The sequence below is a fragment of the Corvus brachyrhynchos genome, unplaced genomic scaffold (genome assembly GCF_000691975.1).
Source record: "Corvus brachyrhynchos isolate BGI_N302 unplaced genomic scaffold, ASM69197v1 scaffold142, whole genome shotgun sequence".
Classification (NCBI taxonomy): Eukaryota; Metazoa; Chordata; class Aves; order Passeriformes; family Corvidae; genus Corvus; species Corvus brachyrhynchos.
The window spans coordinates 10,877,403-10,897,760 of NW_008237226.1; the positions used below are offsets into that span (position 1 = coordinate 10,877,403).

At 38.4% G+C, this 20,358-nt stretch overlaps 1 protein-coding gene across 4 annotated transcripts in view; it reads left to right on the top strand.

The window, feature by feature from the left end:
- HDAC9 (histone deacetylase 9) overlaps window positions 1-20,358 on the top strand; it is a 278,578-nt gene that overhangs the window by 84,840 nt on the left and 173,380 nt on the right. For 3 of the 4 annotated variants that reach the window (XM_017729379.1, XM_008629962.2, XM_017729380.1), the window contains exon 11: window positions 3,917-6,485. In XM_017729379.1, the coding sequence (XP_017584868.1) occupies window positions 3,917-4,237 (321 nt within the window). In that variant the 3' untranslated portion in view covers window positions 4,238-6,485. Of the gene's footprint in view, window positions 1-3,916; window positions 6,486-20,358 lie in introns of those variants that run through there. The other variant, XM_008629959.2, reaches the window with a different exon arrangement.

The window sequence follows — 20,358 nt, forward strand, 5'->3', positions numbered from 1 at the left end:
TTCAGCAGCAGTATATCAATGTAGCTTCATTGAACATATTACACTGAAGTTTTGGTTTTGCAGCTTACAAATCTGACTAGCATCTTCTGAAGGTGAGAGATATTCCTTCAAATATTGCCTATAGCAGGTGATTATTTGGACAAAACTAAAGCAACTGATGCCTGTTTGGAACTGGGAAATGCCCAGAGCATTTTCTCCTTTGTTGAGAACTAATGTTTAAGCCGTAATGCAGGAGAATGATTTTGAAAGACAAATACATCCCTTAGAAATACTGTACTACGTGAGTAACAGAGACAACAGGAAGCAGGCACCACATTGTTTTCAATGCAGCTAACAATGTACACACAACACACAGAGCTGGTAAAGTAATCTTACTGCCATAGGGGAGAAGGGGAAAAAGTGTTCTGTAAGAACATACATGAGTTCTTAGAAGTGACTGCCATGTATTTAAAATGAACAATTAATTAAGGATAGAAGCATATTGGTTGGCTGTTGCAGGACTTTGTGGTTTTGTCTCTTTGTAAGGACATCTTATTTAAAAAGATAGGGGCTGCATCTGAAGGACTTATAAAATGGTCAGTTGCAGTGCCCAGATTATTTAACCATCCATTTTTCTGTACAACCAAGCAGGTTAGGATATGTTTGATGTCTTTTTTTTTTGATTGGACTCTTGCAGTTATACAATGGAGGTGATATCTGTAAATACTTCTTCTCCTGCTGACACTATTTACTTTGACTCATGCATATCCCTTATATCTTAATTTCCTGAAAACAAAAGCAAAAAAAATATAGGTTACATTAGCATGAAGGCAGTTTTTTAGTGACCACTTAAATTGGAATAGGTGATAGCAGTAAAGTATACAGGTTAAATATAACCAATATGTGCAACCCATAATTTATTAGGGTAATAAACTATGGGCTTGTTATTGTTTTTAAACATAGTCCTACTAAACCTCAGATTAAGCAATCACTTTTTCAAAATAAAAAAAGATGCATTAAAATTAGGAGAAAGTCCTGCATGTGACCTAGAAATAAATTCAGGGAAAAGAAAGGTAAATGGGGGTTTAAAGTGGAAGGTTTGAACATTAAGCGTAAGCAGAAGTATCTAGCTGTGCAATGAAAAGACTTGAGCAGTGTTTCATTCAGAACACTTTCTGCTGTGTAATCCATCTTTAGATAGAGAAGATAGAAATACCAACTCTAAACTGCTATCTTCACATCTCTCCAGATACAGTTCTACTACCAGGAGATATAATTTAAAATGAGATGTTTCTGACTTAGGAGAACTGCCCAGTAATGATATTACTATAATTACTGGAATAGGTTGGGGCCAAACTGTCCTTAAAAAAAACTTCAACATATATGAAAGCATTGTGGTGATACAGAGAAAACAGTCAGCTGTGGCTTAGCAGTCTGAGCAGCAGAAGGGATTTTCAGGTTTTGGGTCATGTCCCCCCCATTCCATCCACGCAGTTTGATCATGCTCCATCGTATGAGAGGACATGACTGTAGTGCCTCATAGCCCCTTGCCTGAGGCTTAGTTAAAGTCACAGTGGAAAGGGTGTTCTTAATAAAGCTTTGCCGTAAAGAAGATAAAATAAATACACTTTGTAAAGTCTATTGAGCAAATATATAAAGACTTTCATTTTACAGGGTTTTAGAAAATTTAATTTGCTTATCTCCTCCTGTTGCTGAAATCTGGAGCAAATCACCTACTGAGTTCCACGGCATGGGAGCCGGCTCCAAAACAGGAACACTGCAAGTTGAAATGCACACAAATACCACTCTGAGTCTCTGCAGCCGCCCTACGTGTGGTTGTTCTCTCCACTGATTGCATGCAAGAAGTGTTCGAAGGTGATCCATGTATAGATGCTATACTGCAGTCCATCATGTGTTCCCTCAGAAAGCTCAGCAGCAGATCTGTACCCATACAGCAGTGTAAAGAAGACAGAGCCGGACATAAAAGTGAAAAAGCATAAAAGAAAGGAGAGCAGTAATGAGCTAAATATGTCTCTTAACCTTGCTGTAGGCATGCACTCATTTTCTCTTGGCTTCCCCTCCAGAAAACCCACCTGGTGTCAAGTAACTGGCACAGGGAATGGTTTACAGATGGATCAGCCTCAGATGTTTCAACTTGTATTTGCTCACTAGCAGCCAGCCATGCAGCCTTACCTGCCTTTCTCTTCCTGCTTGAGGAGTGGAGAAGGCTCCCCACAAATGGCTAACTAATTAGTAATAAGAATAAGGAGAATAATAAGTGAAAGGAGTGTACCTGAGCTGATTACACGCAGTTAGCTTTAGTACTTCTTGGTCAGTGTCATCCCCCTGAGAAACAACTGGAAAAGATTTATAGGTTTGATCTGAGAAATTTTTCAGATGCTGCGTAATAAAAGGAGACTCTCCACATTATTTGAAGTAGTAAGGATTGCCCAGTTTAGGGCATGCCACCTGCAGCATACAGGATATTCATGTTGTGATTTGCAGTTACTAAAGTAATGAAGAGGGATTTTTTATTTGTTTCTTTTTAGTAAGCCATTAAACTCCCATTACACCTCAAAAATGAAGGTTTGCTGTGAGAATAGCCAGACAGTCTTCCTCTGAGGAATTTGTTTCTCCACTGATGTGAGGCATATGCATCAAAGTATCAACTGGAACTGTAGAAATTTGTCTTTCAACTCTGCTTTTTGACTTCATAGGATTTTCTAAATCCAGCTGCAGCTTCTTGATCACAGTTTACTTGACAACCCGGCATTTTTCTGTATGCATTAGCAGGCTGAATGAAACTGGATGGTCCGTGGTTTGTGACAATAACAGACATCCTGAAGCCATCCATATACTCGGTAACTGAGTACATAACACTAGCTAAAACTCAGTTTGAAAGACATGATTGATGGTTGAGGGGAGGTATCTGGGAAGAAGAGAGTACGTAAGAGTAATGGTAAAAGGTGTTTTTCCCCTCTCAGGATATTTGACTTCGATGATACAAAACAGTATTTACTTGAAATCAAGCAGGCCAGTTGGATAAATGATAGTTACTCACTTGACCCTGCAACGTCTTACTCACATGTCTGATTTGTGCCTCTTTTAACAAAGTGGGGAATTTTTTCAGTTTCGGTTTTTGGCTATGTTTGGAGTATTTTGGAATGCATTGGCTTCATCTGAAATAGCAAAACACAAACTGCACATGATTGCAACGCTCAGGCATCTGGCACCACTGCAGAGCTTTACAACAGCAGTTACTGGGCTAGAACTGGTGTTGCCTGGGTAGCTCTGTTATTAGATCATCTTTGCTGGAGCTGGGATACCTGTACAATGCACCACAAAGGCTGTAGTCTTTCCAGTCATGGACAGACAAGCTTGTAGTATCCTTGTGCCAGGGGATAGGGGACTGACATCAGTTCTTTGTCACTTCTTCTTTGTTGGCTTTCAGTGCCTTCATGCTTTAATTGATAGAGATGTTTTTGTGAAAATTCTCTAATTTGCTTATAACAAAATATTATAGCTTAATAGTTTGCTTATATTTTACTGTTCCTTTATTATTCTGTGTTGTGGAAAATTAACTGTAAGATGGCATTTCTGCATTCATGTTTGAAGAGCATGAAGGAAGACTAATTTCTCTTGTTTACCAGCTGTAACGGTCTAATAGCTGTGTCATGTTTTTCATTATCCTGCCTTATTTTTAGTTTATTGTTATTTTATAGCACTCTATATAGGTATATGGTATTTTCTACTGCAGAATAAAAAGTGGCCTTTTGCTTAGGGACTTTTGTTCTTTTTCCCTTGTACATCGGTGTTTTGATGGCGCACGACTACATGGGTTTGCTGTGGGCACTCTGATTTCATCCATGCAGATCTCGTACTTGGTGTTTGGCATCAGTGAAAGGAGTCAGTACTTGTTCCCCTCTTCTCTTTCCAGATGCTTTCTAAGTCCATTGAGCAGCTCAAGCAGCCTGACAGTCACCTGGAGGAATCTGAAGAAGAGCTTCATGGAGATCACTCGATGCAGGAAGAGCAAGCTCCTGCCAGCGGTGCCAGCGTTAGGGCTGAGAGCAGCAGTGCTGGTGTGGATGACAGAATAGGACTGCAGGTGGGGGCTGTGAAAGTCAAAGAGGAGCCACTGGACAGTGATGAGGATGTTCAAACCCAGCAAATGGAATCTGGGGAGCAAGCTGCTTTTATGCAACAGGTAATAGGCAAAGATTTAGCTCCAGGATTTGTAATTAAGGTTATTATCTGAACATGACATGCATTTTCTAGGCTTTGATAAGCAACTGTGTTTTGGTTCACTGAGCTAGGAAATCCTGATTGACCATTCGAAGAATTTAACAAATGGAGAAGTGTTGTATGTACACTTGAAAACATAGTGAAGCTCATCCTTATGGCCACTAATTGAGAAAATATCTGTTGCAGTCAATTATTCTACATAAATCTTTGCATAATAGCTGATAGACGTTGTGTTAGCCAAGAAATACCTTACATCACTTAGTTCTAGTGAAAGAGAACTCGTATCACCTAGCCTGTTGAGATCAGCAATTGATGGAATTAGTTTCCAGACCTGATTGATGAAACACTTTTCTGATTTTGAATCCTCTGACTTCTGCTTTCAGCTGTCTGTATATATTGTATCATACTGTAGTCTTGAACACTGTTAATGTTAGGGTATTTTTTTCCCCAGTAGACAGGTACTGACTGCTATCTTAGTGGTCCCAGGCTGGTGTATAAAGTTTAATTTAGAGAAAAGTACAAGGTGGATATAAAGAGGCAAGGCAAAGCACTGTTTTAAAATTGCATTGTTTTCTTTTTTGCACTGCTTGGTTAATTTTTCATTCTGTCTTATTTGATGACAATGTCTGCAGAGACATCCTTAAATGCAGCAGATGCAAGTACTGGTGAGAAGCAAAATGCAGCGTTAGGTTCCAGTCAGTTACTAGGACATTGCACGAAAAGCACAGAACTGTTATTGTTATCATCTGATATCCAATCACTTGCTTGTTTTTTTTTAAATGAAGACTAATTGTACAATATCACATAACCTTTACCATGGAGTCTCATGGACAAATCCTAAAATAACAACTGTGCATGGAATGCCACCTTGACAAAAGGCAGGTTCAGCTTGCCTGGGTGCTTTAGCCAGAGCTGAAAGGCGCAGCCGTGTGTGCAGCCCGCGAGCTGCATCCCGGTCCATCCCTTACAGTCGGCAGAACAAGGCTGGGTGCAGTGCAAGGCCCTGTTTATTTAAGTCGATATTTTGTCAGGTCCCTGCTGTTCTCCTGCAGAAAAGTGATTTTGGGAGGGGGGGCAGGAAATGCCTTATGGAAACAGGAAGCCCAAGTGATTCATGTGCTGAGGAATGCGGGGCAGGGGGGACGGGGCAGCGCTCCCTCTGTTTTTAAAGGCACTCTATGAATTGATTTATTGTCAAAGAAAATAACAAAGCGAGTAGGGAAATTGTTAAGGAAGCTTTCCAGTGAAACATTTCCTTCATATTCCCTTTTGATATGTTTACCTTGTTTTATAGGTTTACTTTTGTTAAGCTAGTTAAAGATTCATTGTATTAAGATCCCCTTTAATATGGATAATCCCAAACTGACCTGGACTCCTTGTCAGGTTTTTTTTCTATTAAAAATATTTATATTTCTAAAGCTGAGGTATTTTAAGGTGCAGTATCCGGTTTCAAAAGAGATAGTTGTTTTGCCAAATGTAGAAATTGTTCTAAAATATGTTACTAGCATGTGTTGTTTACATTATGTTCTAATACTATTCAATCTCTTCTAAAATTTTGCAACTTCTAAAGATACATTATCCGTTTTCCTAGAAGGTCTAAAAAAGAATGACTAAATAGCTGCTGTTAACATGAAAGGCCTCAATAGATAGAAAAAGATTTAATTGAGAAAAACACAAGTGATTTTAATGTGTGCTTCATATTTGAACAGAATTTTTTCTCCATCCTGGATGAAAAAAATTACATATACATTCAAAAAGTGAAGGCTATAAAAATGAAATTATATGTGTTTCCCATTCTGTATATTTTTGATTTTCTTTCAAATCTGACTTTAGCCTCATCAAAGAGGGATAGTGCATCTTTTAAAATACATTTGTGGAAAAATCTGCAGTTGAGAAGAATTTTGTACAATATCATTTCAAAGACGTATTCAGAGAAGACAAAAGATATTTTTATAATGTCATTCAGGTGAGAAACCCCAATACATTAGTATACTTTCATTTCAGAATCTTTCAAATTTGGATAAAATTAAAATAAGAGAAACTACCTGGAACCAGTGAAAAGGAAAACTGGGTTTAAACAACCACATTTCTAATTGATTATTGTCTCTTACATTTTAAATCTACTGTATTTATTATAATTTACACCCTTAGAGGTGATCTCTTGTTTTGTGTTGTAAATATATTCTGTTTGTATGTTCCCTTTTTTTGCCTTCTGATATAAGTCTCTTCCTTTCTCAAATAAAGTTTTTTTTTTAAAAGATCCCCTTCCAGATATTTGACTTTGTGTAAAGTTGGTAACTTAGTGGTTTTTTTGCTTTGTATAATAACCAGATATGTCTGATACACATCGTTGAAACAATTTAAACTTTTGGGAGCAAGGTTTTTATTACACTATTCTTACAATAATTACACAAAGTCTTTCTTTTTGGTCTCTTTGTTTTATCCTACATCAGCCATTATAAGTTTTAGTGAATGTGGAATAGTATTGATGCATGCTCATTTTCCCATCATGGCATCTGTCTTGAACATGTGATCATACCACATAGGAAAGGTAAAAGCAAATCCCGGTTCCTCAGCTTCTAATTATCCAAAATTCAGATGAGCAGTAATAATTTCCTGATATTTCTAAAACCTGCCTAGACCCCTGATCTGAAAATGTGCTTGTACTGACCACTTTGATATTCATCAAGGCCTTTACAAAACTAGAGTCCACCTGTAAATATGCTGGGGGAGAGGGAGTCCATGAACTTGGCATGAGACAGCGAAGTCCCAATGTAGAGAACTTCCATGAAGATGTTAAATACTGCGTGACATTTCCTGAACTTTGCTTAGGATCTGCAGAGAGAAACACCTTGTACTGCATAACAATTCCTGTTGCTACAATACATGAATTATTACTACCAAAAGAGTTCGAAAAACTACTGCGTTCTAGTTCTTATAACTGTTCATTTCATTTCCAAAGGCTCTAAGCAGCTTTGATTCTAGTATAACTTTAACTAAAATAAAATCTTATGTTTCAACAACATAAGTAGGTAAGAATAAATAGTTCTGTAAATCAAATTCAATTATTTTCACTGATATAGCAGCAACCTAATGTTTCATCAATAATACAACCCCCCAAAATAGATAAAAGGTCAAGCTTTAGCAGAGGAAAGCTTAAAACAAGCTTTAACAGTATAACATTGTACTTCTTGCCTCATTGTTTATAGTATATTTAGAATCCTGTGTCTTTAAGTAAATCATGTTTTCATAACAGGAATTTTATTGAGTTTCCTTTTGTTTAAATACCTGTGGTAGAATTAGAAGAGCAGCCATAATGTTTTCAATTTACAACATTCCCGTGTTGGAGACTGCACCTAGATTTTTCTAAATTATTTACCCTGCATCATGAAGGGTCATCATTTCATGAAGGAAATAATCATAATTTAATACAATTCACAAGCCTTATTTCTTTTCCCAGGCTGATGTGCATCTATTTTTTTTTTGAACTGGAGATGTTTATTCCGTCCTGTTTTCCAAAAGGTAAAGCCAGTATCACTGATAGCTGCCAATTTAAAAGTAATTGCTAATAAATGAAGGAAAATCCTTCATAATATTTACATACTCAGACAGACATTACTGGAATGTAGATACTGTAACATTAGCCTTTTTTTCATCTTCTGGCATTAACAAAATAGGATTAAAAGCTGAATGCCTCAGCAGAGCAGGAGCACTTCAGACACTACCACCACTCATTTGTGCACTATCTTTATTCCATCTTCATTATCATCAAGATCACTAAGACTTTCTCCATGTTACTTAAGCCAACCATACCCTGTTTTTATCTTCACTGGAATTCTGAGGTAAAAATCTATAAACATTTGTCCCAAACAGCAATCTAAAAGTGTTTACTTATTTCTCCCCCTTATGAACACTTCACAATTTGCAGCCAAAATCAGCTAAGCTGAGTTAATTTCCTTATTGTATTCTGTCCTGCTAGCAGCATGTCCTACTTATCCACTTAAGAAATGTTTGTTTGATTTTGATTTATTTGTTTAGTTTCTGATTTCCTTATGCAGTTCCCATCATCTGGGTGGTAATGGAGCTTCTGTACCTCATTTCTCTGTGGAAGAATATAGTTTAGAACACCATCTGCTGAATTACTGGTTAGGCAAACAGAAGAAGAGCATCCTGGATGAAATTATCTTCACTGGGGTAGAGCAATAATACAAGTCATTTTTGTGGAATTTTACTGCTCTATTTGATCGACTTTGTGCTTTGCATTTGGTTTTTTTTCCTCTTCTTTTTCTCTTCTGATTCAGCCTAACTTGGATTAAGATTTAAAGGTTAAAAATAGGATTAGCTCAAACTGCCTAGCCAGCAGAAAAGCTGGGTTCCTCAGCCATGCTCTCACTCACACACACACCCTGGCTTTGGAAGGTGCATCCTTTAGGAATGTACCAGTTTCTGGCCCCCATTTGCTGAGCTCGAGTGTCACACTCCTGCTTGTTTTGACTGTGGCCCATAACTCATCTAGCCTGTACAGAACAACTTCCCTGGCTACCTGTGGGCACACACATCTGCTGCAGTCACCCAAGGATTATTTAACCAGCAGCTGAGAGTTAAAGGAGTCCCCTTAGTAACTTGAAATCATTCAGCAGTGTGATTTGCTGTGATACATGGGGGCCTTAGACTAGGGTTGTTTTGACAGACGAGATACTTACTTGTAAGTGATCCAGTGCCTTAATTAACCGAATGTTTTGAATGTGGCTGTGGAGTCTTTGTTGCATTTGTTTTACTTTATTTTCCATAGCTGTCTGGAAGTAACTGTGTTGACTCTTAGAGGTACATAGCCCTGAAATACAAGGGAGATGGTTTGGAGGATATGATGTTAAAAGCATCCCTCTGTACACTTGATCCTTCCAGGATGGTAACAGCATTTTTGGCCTTTAGAAGTGCTGTGAAAGGCAGGATAAATGGAAATGTAAGTTTTGAACAATGTCAGACTTACAAATAAACATGCCCTCCCCTCTCCTCCCTCCTAAATTAGATTGACACTGCAGTCTTAGCTCAATTCATCTCATTTTTTGTAGGCTGCCTTAGCTGTTTCCTTTTACTTTGCAGCCAGTAAGAGACGCTAACCTTGCACCTTCCTGCCCTTCCTCAAGTCTGAGACTGCACAGTCCCAATAGAGCCCCTATACAACACAAGCTGGCTCTATGATTTCTGGGACCAGACATAGTGTGGATGGAGCAAGGAGGTGGAGTGCTGTGTATCTGGATTTGTTTTGTGAAAATTTTTCATCTATCTACATGCAGGGAAGCCTCTGAAGATTTAGCCTGCTTGTTCTCAGCATTATTCTTAAGGGCCTCTTCATTTCTATCAAGTTTCTAACTGTGGTCTTTAAAAACTATGTTGCAGGAAGAATAATTCTCTTTTTTTACACTAATTCTACGTGAAAGTGCATAATAATGTGAATAATTACAAGTAATTATTCTTTCCCAAGTAACTATACTTTCCCATCTCCAGCTGGATGGGAAAATTATCCTTTTTTTTTTCGGAAAGCCTCAAATCTCTTAACCTTAATAATTGCCAATATTTATTAGTTATTAGTTATTAGTTATTAGTTATTTATTATTTTTGTCTCCTTTTGTAAACTTCCAGTTACAGAAGGCAATAACACTTATTGTATCATAAAACTAATTTACTGAATTGTCTGCCTGTGTAGCATTACAATATAACAAAATTATTTCACTTTATTGGTACCCGCATGGAATAATGTTGACACTGCTCTATTTTTAGGTCCAAGAGATTTTATGCTTCTTTTCCTCTTTCAAATTCTTAGGCTATAACACCTCGATACTTTTGTTATTGCTCCCATTTGTGAGAGAAAGCAGAGAGTCAGGAAACCACTGGGGCAACAGTAGGCAAAATTCCTTAATCAGGGCTACATAACTAGTGTGAATCAAAAGCCTCCGAGTCCAGATCCCAGTAATTATCAGTGCACATTTTGACAGTTCGATGATATTACTTTCATGCCTTTGGGCAATTTATCATTTCCTGTATCCTACAGCACAGAGTTTCATTAATATTGTCATTGAAGAGGATTATGTGTTCTTGGAAAGCTACTTCATTAAATGCTTCATTTTGGAAAGAATTCTGTTTTGACCTCTGAAGGTCTTTCTCCCTGTTAGACAAGTTTTCATTTTTCTCCTTCCTTTAAAATATGAGAGTGAGTTAATGCACTCCTCAGTATATTGCTGGCTAAGTCTTCATAAAGCTCCGTTGTTTAATGTCCTGGAAGTGCAGCTCAGCCCTAATGCCTTGGAGACATAGGTGCTCTAATGCAGAAAGCAGTGCATAATCTGTCTCCTCTCATGTCCTGGCCCGTGACCCTTGGATCCCCAGGAGACCAAGAAGGTGTTTCTGTTCAAACTGCCTGTATTTCCTCAGCAAAGGGGCTTGTGAAAATTACAGCTATGAGACTGCAGCAATGCAGCAACGTCAAGGGCTTAAGAAGGCTTAGCTCAAGTTCTCTCTAAAACAGCTAGTACAGCATGGAGGATTCAGTCTCGCACTCCTTCCTTAGTCTTTTCCTTTTGTTCCCATCAATAAGATCAGTGTGATAGTTTTTAGGTGTCAGCCTGCAGATTTTTAAAGCAGATCTCTGTTATTGAACAGACCCAGAAAGAGCACAGGGTAGAAGCACTACTGGGAAACACTCTCCTGCTGTGTGCAGAGGGACAACTACTGAGACCAGCTGCTTCTAAGGCTTGTTCTCCTAGATCTTGCTCTACTGAAAATAAAAGCTGAAGAGCTACTACACATCAGAGACCACAACTACATCACTCAGCTACCTGACTCCACACAGGGACAGGTGGTGATCTGGTTTCCCTCATTTCTCAGCCATTTTGACACCTTGTCTTAGGGTATCAAAGGCACCCAAGCCCAACAGCATATCTCTTGACATCTTCCTTGCTTTCTAGAACTTCTTGGCTTTCACCACTTACCTAAATTTGTAGAGGTCTTTTCTCATAGTTTCCCATAAGTTTCTGCATAGATTTCAGTTTTCTGGAGCTACTGGCTTTATACAGTGAGCTTCAAATCTTCTCTTGTACTATTTCTGACAGAAATGAAAATGGGAATGCTGAATACAGGTGCCATCACCCCAGATTTAGTCCAGGGACACCTCACATCCATAGCTCTGATTTGGCCCTTTCTGCAGGTAGTTTGGTCTCACTAAGGATGCTAATTACTCAGTTAAAATATGCACAGAATTACCCGTTGTGCTGTGTGACTGATTTTCTCATAACAATCTCCATCCCTTCTCAGGCAGGCTCTGAGAACACAAACACAGGCACCTCAGGACCAGCAAGAGAAAAGGAACAGGAGCAAGATCTGTTCCCGCAGCAAGAGGCTGAGAATGAGCATGGGGACTGTTACTTACCCGTGCTGATGGATAATGCATTAACCAGGCAGGCTCATTTTCCCAAGCTCATTGACTGCTTTCAAGTTAGATGCCATTATATGTCACTGTTAATAGTAGCTTGGACCCTCCTGTAAAAGAAGTAATCCTTTTTTTCACCTCTCTGGCCCTTTCCCTCCATCTTCTAATGAAAGAAAATGACTCAAAGCCCATTAAGTCATTTTAATTTTCAAGTTCTTCTTTTAATGGCTTTCAAAATGCTTTCAGGCTGTGAAATCAGTTGGCATGGAACGCACTGGGTCAGAGAAGAGGCAGTGGGTTTAGCCTGGTGGGATGCCATACCCACAGGAGCACAGCATTCGTGAAGCTGCTGTTGTTAAGGTGAGATGCAGGTGGACACGACTGAAACTGTGTTCCACAACACAGTTCCCTTCATAATTTTGGTCATGAGTACCCGATCATAGAGACCTTGAGTGAGTAGATCATTTAAGTCTGAAAGGGTTCTGTGAACTTGGCTGGTCAGTGATAGAAGTCAGTGTTTGTTTCTCTATCTTACTGACATGGCCAACTGCACATTTAGGTCATCACAAAAGGCTGAATACGAACTTATGGACAGGTACTTAGAGTGGGTGAGGTACATTAGATAAGAAAAAGTTTTGAAGCCCTTTACCAGGATCAGGATCTTCACCAAGATCTTTACTAAGCTGTCTTATCAGGATCAGCTCTACTGTGTCTACTGCATGATTGCTTCAGCTTCAGAAATCACAAGAAAGGGCACTTCATGAATAAGAAGTTGCCATGCATCAAACATTTTCTGGCATTTCCTATTTTTTTCTTTCTTCTGCTTTAATACTTATGCTAAGTATTGAAAAGACTTCTGGTGAGGGGTTTATAAATGGAGGAGGATTTGGCAATTTGGAAAGCAGGGACACAATTCCACTGAGATCAGTTGCATTAAACCTGCAGAATCCTGTAAATGAAACAGAAATTGATATCAAGAAGGACCCATATATATATATGTATATGTGTGTATATATATATATATGTATATGTATTTTGTTCTGTGTTATAAAGCTCACCCATGGAACTAAGAGCTTGGGCCAAACAAAACAAGGAGATTTTAAGCCAGGCAGCTGACTGCACCGCAGAGATAGTCTGTGCAAAAGGAGAAGCTGGAAAGTAGTCTCACAACTTGGCTCCTATTAGAAACCAGACTCACTCCTCAGGCACTGCCTTCTCCACAGATCTCTGTCACAGTGCTGTGGCATCAGCAGTGAACAACTGGCAGTCATTACTGGTGCTGTGCTCAATCCCTGTGTTCCATAGCTCCTGAGAAGTGCTGGGCTGGAGGAGGTCCTCAAGGCTTACAGCAGTTCTTTGGTACGAGGAATAAGAACTAGAAGAGAAAAAAAAAAAACCTGTCAGAGCCCTTTGGTCTGAGTTCACCAAGGACATCGCCAAGGGCAAAACTGAATTTCTTTAATGTTGTCAGAAGCCACAGGACTGGATTTCCTGTGTTGCCATAGGTCAAAGTACAGGATAGCATTATAAGAGCAAGGAAATGCTACAAAGTTCTCTCTGTAGGCCATATCTCCTCTATGCCACTGAAGCAGCTGTGGTGGTTCACAGGGATGGAGGCTCCTCACAGCATAAACCTTGTGTACCTGAAACGGGTAATGCTGGGAAAGCACCAAAAGGTGAAAAGCAGAGCTGCAAAATCAGAACAATTATACCCAAAGCTACCACAGTGTTTTTCCCTTTGAGTAATAAACTCATACCCAGAAGCTTCCCTAGCCCCTTCTCCCTCCCATGCCTATCCCTGTAGGTGTCCCCTGGTGTACCAGCCAGGGTAAGTTCTTCAGATTTGTCCCATTTCTGACAATCAAAAGATGTAAGAGATCCTCATGGGAAGGGTCATGAGCCTTTAGTTACCACTGGTTCACACATGTGCTCAGCCAAGCCCTGGTGGGGTTGGCTTCTGGCAGGGAAAGCACAGTGGCTGGAGGCCAAAGGCCAGTTGTGGAGCAAGGGGGGCAGATGGAGGGGTGTCCTCCTCTCTCAGGCACTGCTGTGGGATGCCATGGTGAGGGATGCTGAGGGGAGATAGAGGAGGTGAAGCAGCACTAGTGAACATCTTACAGACACCTGTTAGCTGGGTTTGAGAGCCCTCCTTGTCTCAAAGAGCAACTCTGTCCTCTCCTGAGAATGATGACATTACTTCAGCCAGAGGCTCCAGATTTCTACCTGCTACAAAGTGCTTTTTCCATTGTCCTTGTTTTCAAATGACAGCATGGTACAAGGGATTAACTTCTTTGCCTTTTAACTGACTGGTTTAATCCACTGTATAGAAAATTCAGGCTAAATAATTTAAGTTGAAGTGCACCAATCCTTTCAGGGAATAGAAGAGTTCAGAGAGAAAGAAAGGTTAAAAAAAAAGAGCGCTCTCAGCTACTACCAAAATGAGTTGTTAGTCTTTGCTGCCCTGTCATTGTTGTCTCCTTTAATTAGATTCACTGTTAAACACAAGTTTTCCTGATCAAACAATGGAGATTAGTTACTAAAGAAAGCATTCAAAGGAATAGAAGAAAAAAGTCTCGATTCATAATTCTCTTTATTGGCTACATCTTGAATCTCACTTCAATAACTTGAGAAACACCATAACTGCTAAAGATTGAGCCAAGAGTATCAATGTTTCATCATTTTACACTACTTTTCAAATATAAATTGACATTTATTTTTCCAGCTGGAAGCTTTTATTTTGATTTAATTGGATAGAATCAATTAATAAACTTAATACTGTAGCTTAGTGGTGGATCTGAAATCAGAAACACTAAAGTTACCATTGTTTCATCTCTGAGCTTTCTGAGTCAAGGAGATAGACAAAGTGAAGATGGAATATCTAAATAGCTTATGAAAATATCCAATATATATTTCATCAGAAATGGGTGAGTTTCATTTTTAATTTACTTTCAATGGACATCTTTTCATGTGCTGCAATGGTTTTCTCTGAATTCTTAATGATCTTCATGTTAAGAGCATTTTGCAGTCTTCAGAGTTTTGTTTCTCATTTATAGAAAGTGTTCTTGTATGTCATCTCCTAAAAATCCCAAGGATTGAGCATTTAAATAAGTGTCCTCATTGATTAACAGCTTCTTCCAAACTGATTTTCAGCCTTTTCCCTATTGAAAAAAATCATTACACAACAGAAATACCAGAGATTTGATTTGGCATCATCAATCACTGAAAGATGAGTCAGAAATAGATTAGCAGGTGTTCTGGTTGATCTTAATATTGTAGTGACAAGTAAATTAAAGGATGACAGATGATCCCACAGACTAGCAATTCTTATGACTGTCATATGATGGCATGGATAAACATGCTGGCTTTTCTAATAACTGGTCATGAAAACAAAGAAATTTGAATTCATACAGCTGTGGAAAATAGAACTGAAACAAAAATTCCTTTTTAATACATGCTTGGAGTGTCTAACTGTTGTAAAAGACTGACAGGAATATGTTAGGATCTCAATATGGAAGATAAAATGTTTCTCTTCACTTTACTGAGAGGACTTTTTTTCCCCCTGATTTGGAGCATCAGCACTACCCTCCACTGTAAATCCAATAACGTATTCAGAACGTTCACATGTTCAGGGCACTTTGAGCTGCACCTTTAATAATAAATAAATAAGGAATGAACTTGTTTGGCACTTTAGACCAATAACCAAAGCTGGGGAGCCTGTTGAATATGCTACTATACCCCCTTTATTTTTGTGGGCATCATGGATTTTTAGAATGGTTATACATTTCCCTGAACCAATGTAATATAAAAGATTTACTGTTACAGTTTGTGTGTGGCCAGGCAATGGCATATGGAAAACATGTTTCCTGCTATTTAATTTAATTACTCTAATCACGTGCCAGCCCCGGGCATGTCATTCTGGACCTCTGAGGCTCTTTGTCTGTCAAAGAGATGGACAATATCTTGGCTTTGTTTAGTTGCTCTGCAGGCTGCAGATAAAACCACTGAAATACTGACTGTTTGTTTAACCAAAACTTTGCATTTTAACCATTTGGCTTTGATTTTTTGTTTTACAAGAAAAGATGACATTTTGGCCTTGGTGAGCTGAAAAGGAAATATTAGGGATATGAAGAAGAACTGTCACTTTCAGGACTTAATAGATGAAAAAGAATACTCTAGCCTTCTGGTCAGAAATCAGCTTTGTTAGCAGAAACTTAAGACACACATCACTGTTATTTTAGAATTGCCTATTAGCAAGGGCAGCTGGAAAAGTCCTGTTTATAACTGCTCCTTTCTAATATGGTTAGCCCTTCATTCAACAGTTCCAGTAGAATTTTGTTTCTTTCATCTCAATAGATGAAACTGCTATGGGTGAAACTATTTAAGATTCCATAGCAAATACTTACACCAGTAATGTTTCAGCCAGGTATAAGTTAGCTTTTATGTTAACAATCTACAGTTATTTTTATATAAGAAATATCTGCAAATTACACCTTTAGGTCTTTTGACAAATATTTAAGAGCAGATACAGTACTCCATTCATATTATAAAACCCAAATCTACAGAGAAATTAATCACACACTTAGCCTTAAGTATATGCTTAACACCACCACTTCCTTCACTTGTAAGCAAGTACTCAAGACTCGGGCATCCAGAAGTGATGCTAAAGAGTATTTAAGACTATATGAGGATATTATTTCTAAAAATCATGTTGTCAGAAGAGGAAAGAATAAGAACCATCTTTTAAACAAATTCCATCTTATAAGGTATTACTAGACACAGAAAGACTGGCCTACTCTTATATGTTTAGAAACTGAATGAACTTCAGTTAGTATGTTTCAACATGAAATTAATCTGCCTTTTTATACTGTAGTGTGCCAGCCTCCTGCCACAGTATTTTTTGAACTATAGGGAAGAGAATGGTCTATGAATATGCTCTGAGGAAGTCTGCATCATCAGAGGGAAACATGGATGGGATGGCATGGGATGCATAAGGAAAATGTACATCTTAACAGTTTACTTATTTCTGAAGTTTCAGTGTATGGTTCTCCAACTGGCTTTACTTTTCTCCGTTTTCTAGCTAAATCAGTGAGATATAATAGGTAACACTTATTTCCTCTAAGGTGCACAGTACAGCAATGCAAGAATCAAAAATGTTGCTTACTATGTGCTGAATTACATCTCCTGTCCCCTTTAGCTTTGAGCTAACCACTAGATGACACTACTTCCCACTTACTTAACAGGTGTGGGCATATACTCCAGTCTCAAGTAACAGTTAATATATTTATATGCTTCTCAACCAAAGAACTTCAGAAAGAACATTGTACAGGAATTGCCTTCACTATTATACATTTTGATGAATTTTGTGTAGATACCCATAGATATTTAGGTGTGTGCATGAAGATGTGCACAAGCAGTGCATGTGTCTTTGCATTTCTAGAAAAATCGTATTATAACTCACTGTGTGAGTCTTTAGGGTGTTGTAACTTAGCAAGTGTTGATGACAGCTCTACTTAAAAGAAACCAGAGGAAGTCCAAGAAAAACTTAATAGGTTGGAGTTTGTGGAGAACATTCCCCTTACCCCTATCTCCTCCCCTCCCAAAAAAAAGATACTGTATTGGCTTCAGTAGTGTGATTCTGGAAAGACTGGGCAGGGAGAAAAATATCACACTGAGGAGTCAGGCAAGAGTAAGCTGCACTATTCAAGTCCAAAAATGACAAACTGTGAGGAGGAGAGAGAGAGAGAAGCACTGTCATGCATATCCATAAGGCACTGGCTGCTGTGGTTTTTGAATTAGGAAGAATGAACTTTCCAGAAGGATGTGTGGAAAGAATCCCACGTTTTTAAAAGCCTGATTTCCAGAAATCCAGAGGCTCCAGACTACTTGAAAAACAGCTCCTCCAAAGTTACATTTATGCTTCTAAATTGCATGCATGAGAGCATGAGGGTATGGAAGTGGAGTAATAGCACCTTCAGATACATTTTTGTTTGTGCCTGTGTCAACAAGCATCTTGCTTTGTTAAGATTCATTTCAATGACTTGTAACACATTTTCTCTATATGTGCTATAACTCTAATACATGTGTTGTGTGATATACTTAAAGATTTTTTTAAATGGCTATACTAAAACTTGTCTTCAAAATCAGTTTGTCATTTGTTAGTGCGACAATGCACTACCCATAGTCAAATCAAAAGTAAGAATTACTTTTTGGTTTAAAAATCCAAATTTGAAATATTACAAACCTTCATTTTTCATCTATTTTAATCTTGATCTCCCACAGATCCCAATGTGGGTTTTTTATCTAATCTTTATCACATTAGTCATGTACTTCTGTACTCCTGTCAAAGGTGCCCTGGAAGCAGGGAAGGTGAGACTCCTTGCCTTGGAAGGATGCTCTTCTTAATTTCCATTTCAAATTCTATCACAGCTCATTTTTTTAGCATCACTTCTTCTGTTTTAATGCAAAGAACTGCTAGTAAAGTTTAACAAAGTTTTAGTGTCATATTAAGTCTATTTAGTGTCTATCTAGCACTAGATCAGTGAGGAAGGTATTTTTGCTAATAAGCTATTTTTGTTATATCAAATATATTTCATAAGAGACAGAAGTGAAATTGTTGATTTGTGGGATTTCAAGAAATTCCATGCCCTTAACAGTATCAGTTTTGCTGTCTCTGTGCAACAGTTCAGTTAATGTAATATTTCCTGTAGTTCTATTGAATGTTTGAGAATTGCACTTACAAATAAAACCACTCCCACTCACAAGTAATTTCTTCCAGTTTACACAGCGCAACTCCATGCTCCCTACAAAAGAGTAGCAATATACCATAAACACAGCACCATATTTGTGAAATTATGTTTTTAAGTGATTTGTCAACAAAAAAGAGATATGTTTATCTGTTTGCAGCCAACAACCTAACTAGATCCATGTAAGAACTGAGATTTTCTCTGTAGTTTAAGGGTGCTCAAGCCCACAGAAACAGCAATGGCTGGAAACAAGGCTACCTAAATTGCAACCATAAGCAAAGTAATCAAAATCAAAGACTCGGTTTTATTCTGTACATGTGCTGTTTGGACAGGTTAATTTATTGGGGATTATGGATCTATGGAGAAAATACAACTAATTTTAAACATGAAATAAGAGAAAGGCTGAGAGGTAAGATGCTAGCCAAAGGTTTTGCTTATTTATTAAAATGCTGTCTTGCATTTAATCTAAACAAGTGTAATTACTTTTTCAGAATTTGATTTCCTCTGCAAATCTGGTGCTTTTACATTTCATTTAGACAGGACATTTATGTGAATTGCTTCTTTTTCACCAGTTTCCTACAGTTTCTCAAATTTGTCAGTGAACATGTTTGAGCAAACCTGCTTAGGAAGGGAAAAAGTTCTCCACTGTATTTTTGGCTAAGCATGAGCTCCAAGAACTTTAGCTAGAGCATACAAAAGCAGGCAAGACAAGAAAGCAGCTTATCTTAAGACTAGAATCTGGGGCTTGCTGCAGTAAAAACACTCTGTTGATGCATATGCTGCCTGAGTAGGGACAAGTTCCCTGCTCAGTCTGACTATAAAAGCATACGGTGTGAACTTTTTTATCTCTCTCACTTCAAAAGCAATGCAAAAGTTGTTTCAAGGGACCTTTGTTCTCTCCTTCTGACAAATAGTGACCCAAGAAATGCAGTACTGTGGGGCTAGTCTCTTCCCTTTCTCAGGGCTGGGAGACTTAGGAGGAAAGCAGCTTGGTTATACCTGCCATGCTTGTGGAAAAGAAATTATGATTTAATGATGTTTCATTCTTGACCTGTAGCAAAGGAATTCTTGCTAGCTGGATCTGACATGGAGCAGGAAAAAAATACCTTACCCCATGTAACTAGAAAGGCAGCACAGTACAAAGTGTGTGAGTAGTCAAATGGATGTGAGCCAGATTCAGAAAGTGGAAAGTAACCTATGCAGCTTTGTACAGCCCTGGAAACCACGGATTTATAAAGTCCTCTCTCCTCTCTCACTCACATGTATAACTGAGGCAAGCATGTAAGAGCAAGCATTTTGGAGCAGCGCAAACGGTGATGGAGGGGACGAACAGCCACATATGCCTTTGTTGTGAAGCTGCCTTCATGTCTGCAAGGACACTTGGGTTCCTTTTGACAGCTGCTGTGAAAGCTCTGGTCACATAATCCAAAGTCACTGCATTTGGATTATAATGTTAACTGCCTTGCTGAAACTTCTGTTTCTATACTAAACTAGGATTTGGATTAGAACAATCTACCATGTTACAGACTTTATCACACTCTCAACTGTAATGTATTCTATGGAGCAATGCAGTTCAAAACATGTTTCAAACTGAGCATATACCAGTGAAGTAGAAGTCAGTTTTATTTTCAATAAAGAGAAAAAAAAGAAGGTACCCTTCTGTGCATCGGTCTTCAGGCAGTTTATAGCAAGGAGTTGTTAGAAGGAGTTACTACTTCCCCCCACTTTCAATAGTATCAAGAATTCCTTTTAACATAATCTGAAGACAACACTATTCAGGATTAAAGAAAGCTCTATGACAATTCAGTGAGATTTTGTTCTCAATAGATAATAGTTTTGTCTGGCATTTTCAAATCTACTTTTTCCCTAAGACAGCAGTGGCGGTCTACAACCTGTAGAGGTTCTTCCTCTACATAGAACCATGTGGTGATGTTTCCTGCAATGGTAAGGCATGTTTCTTAGCTC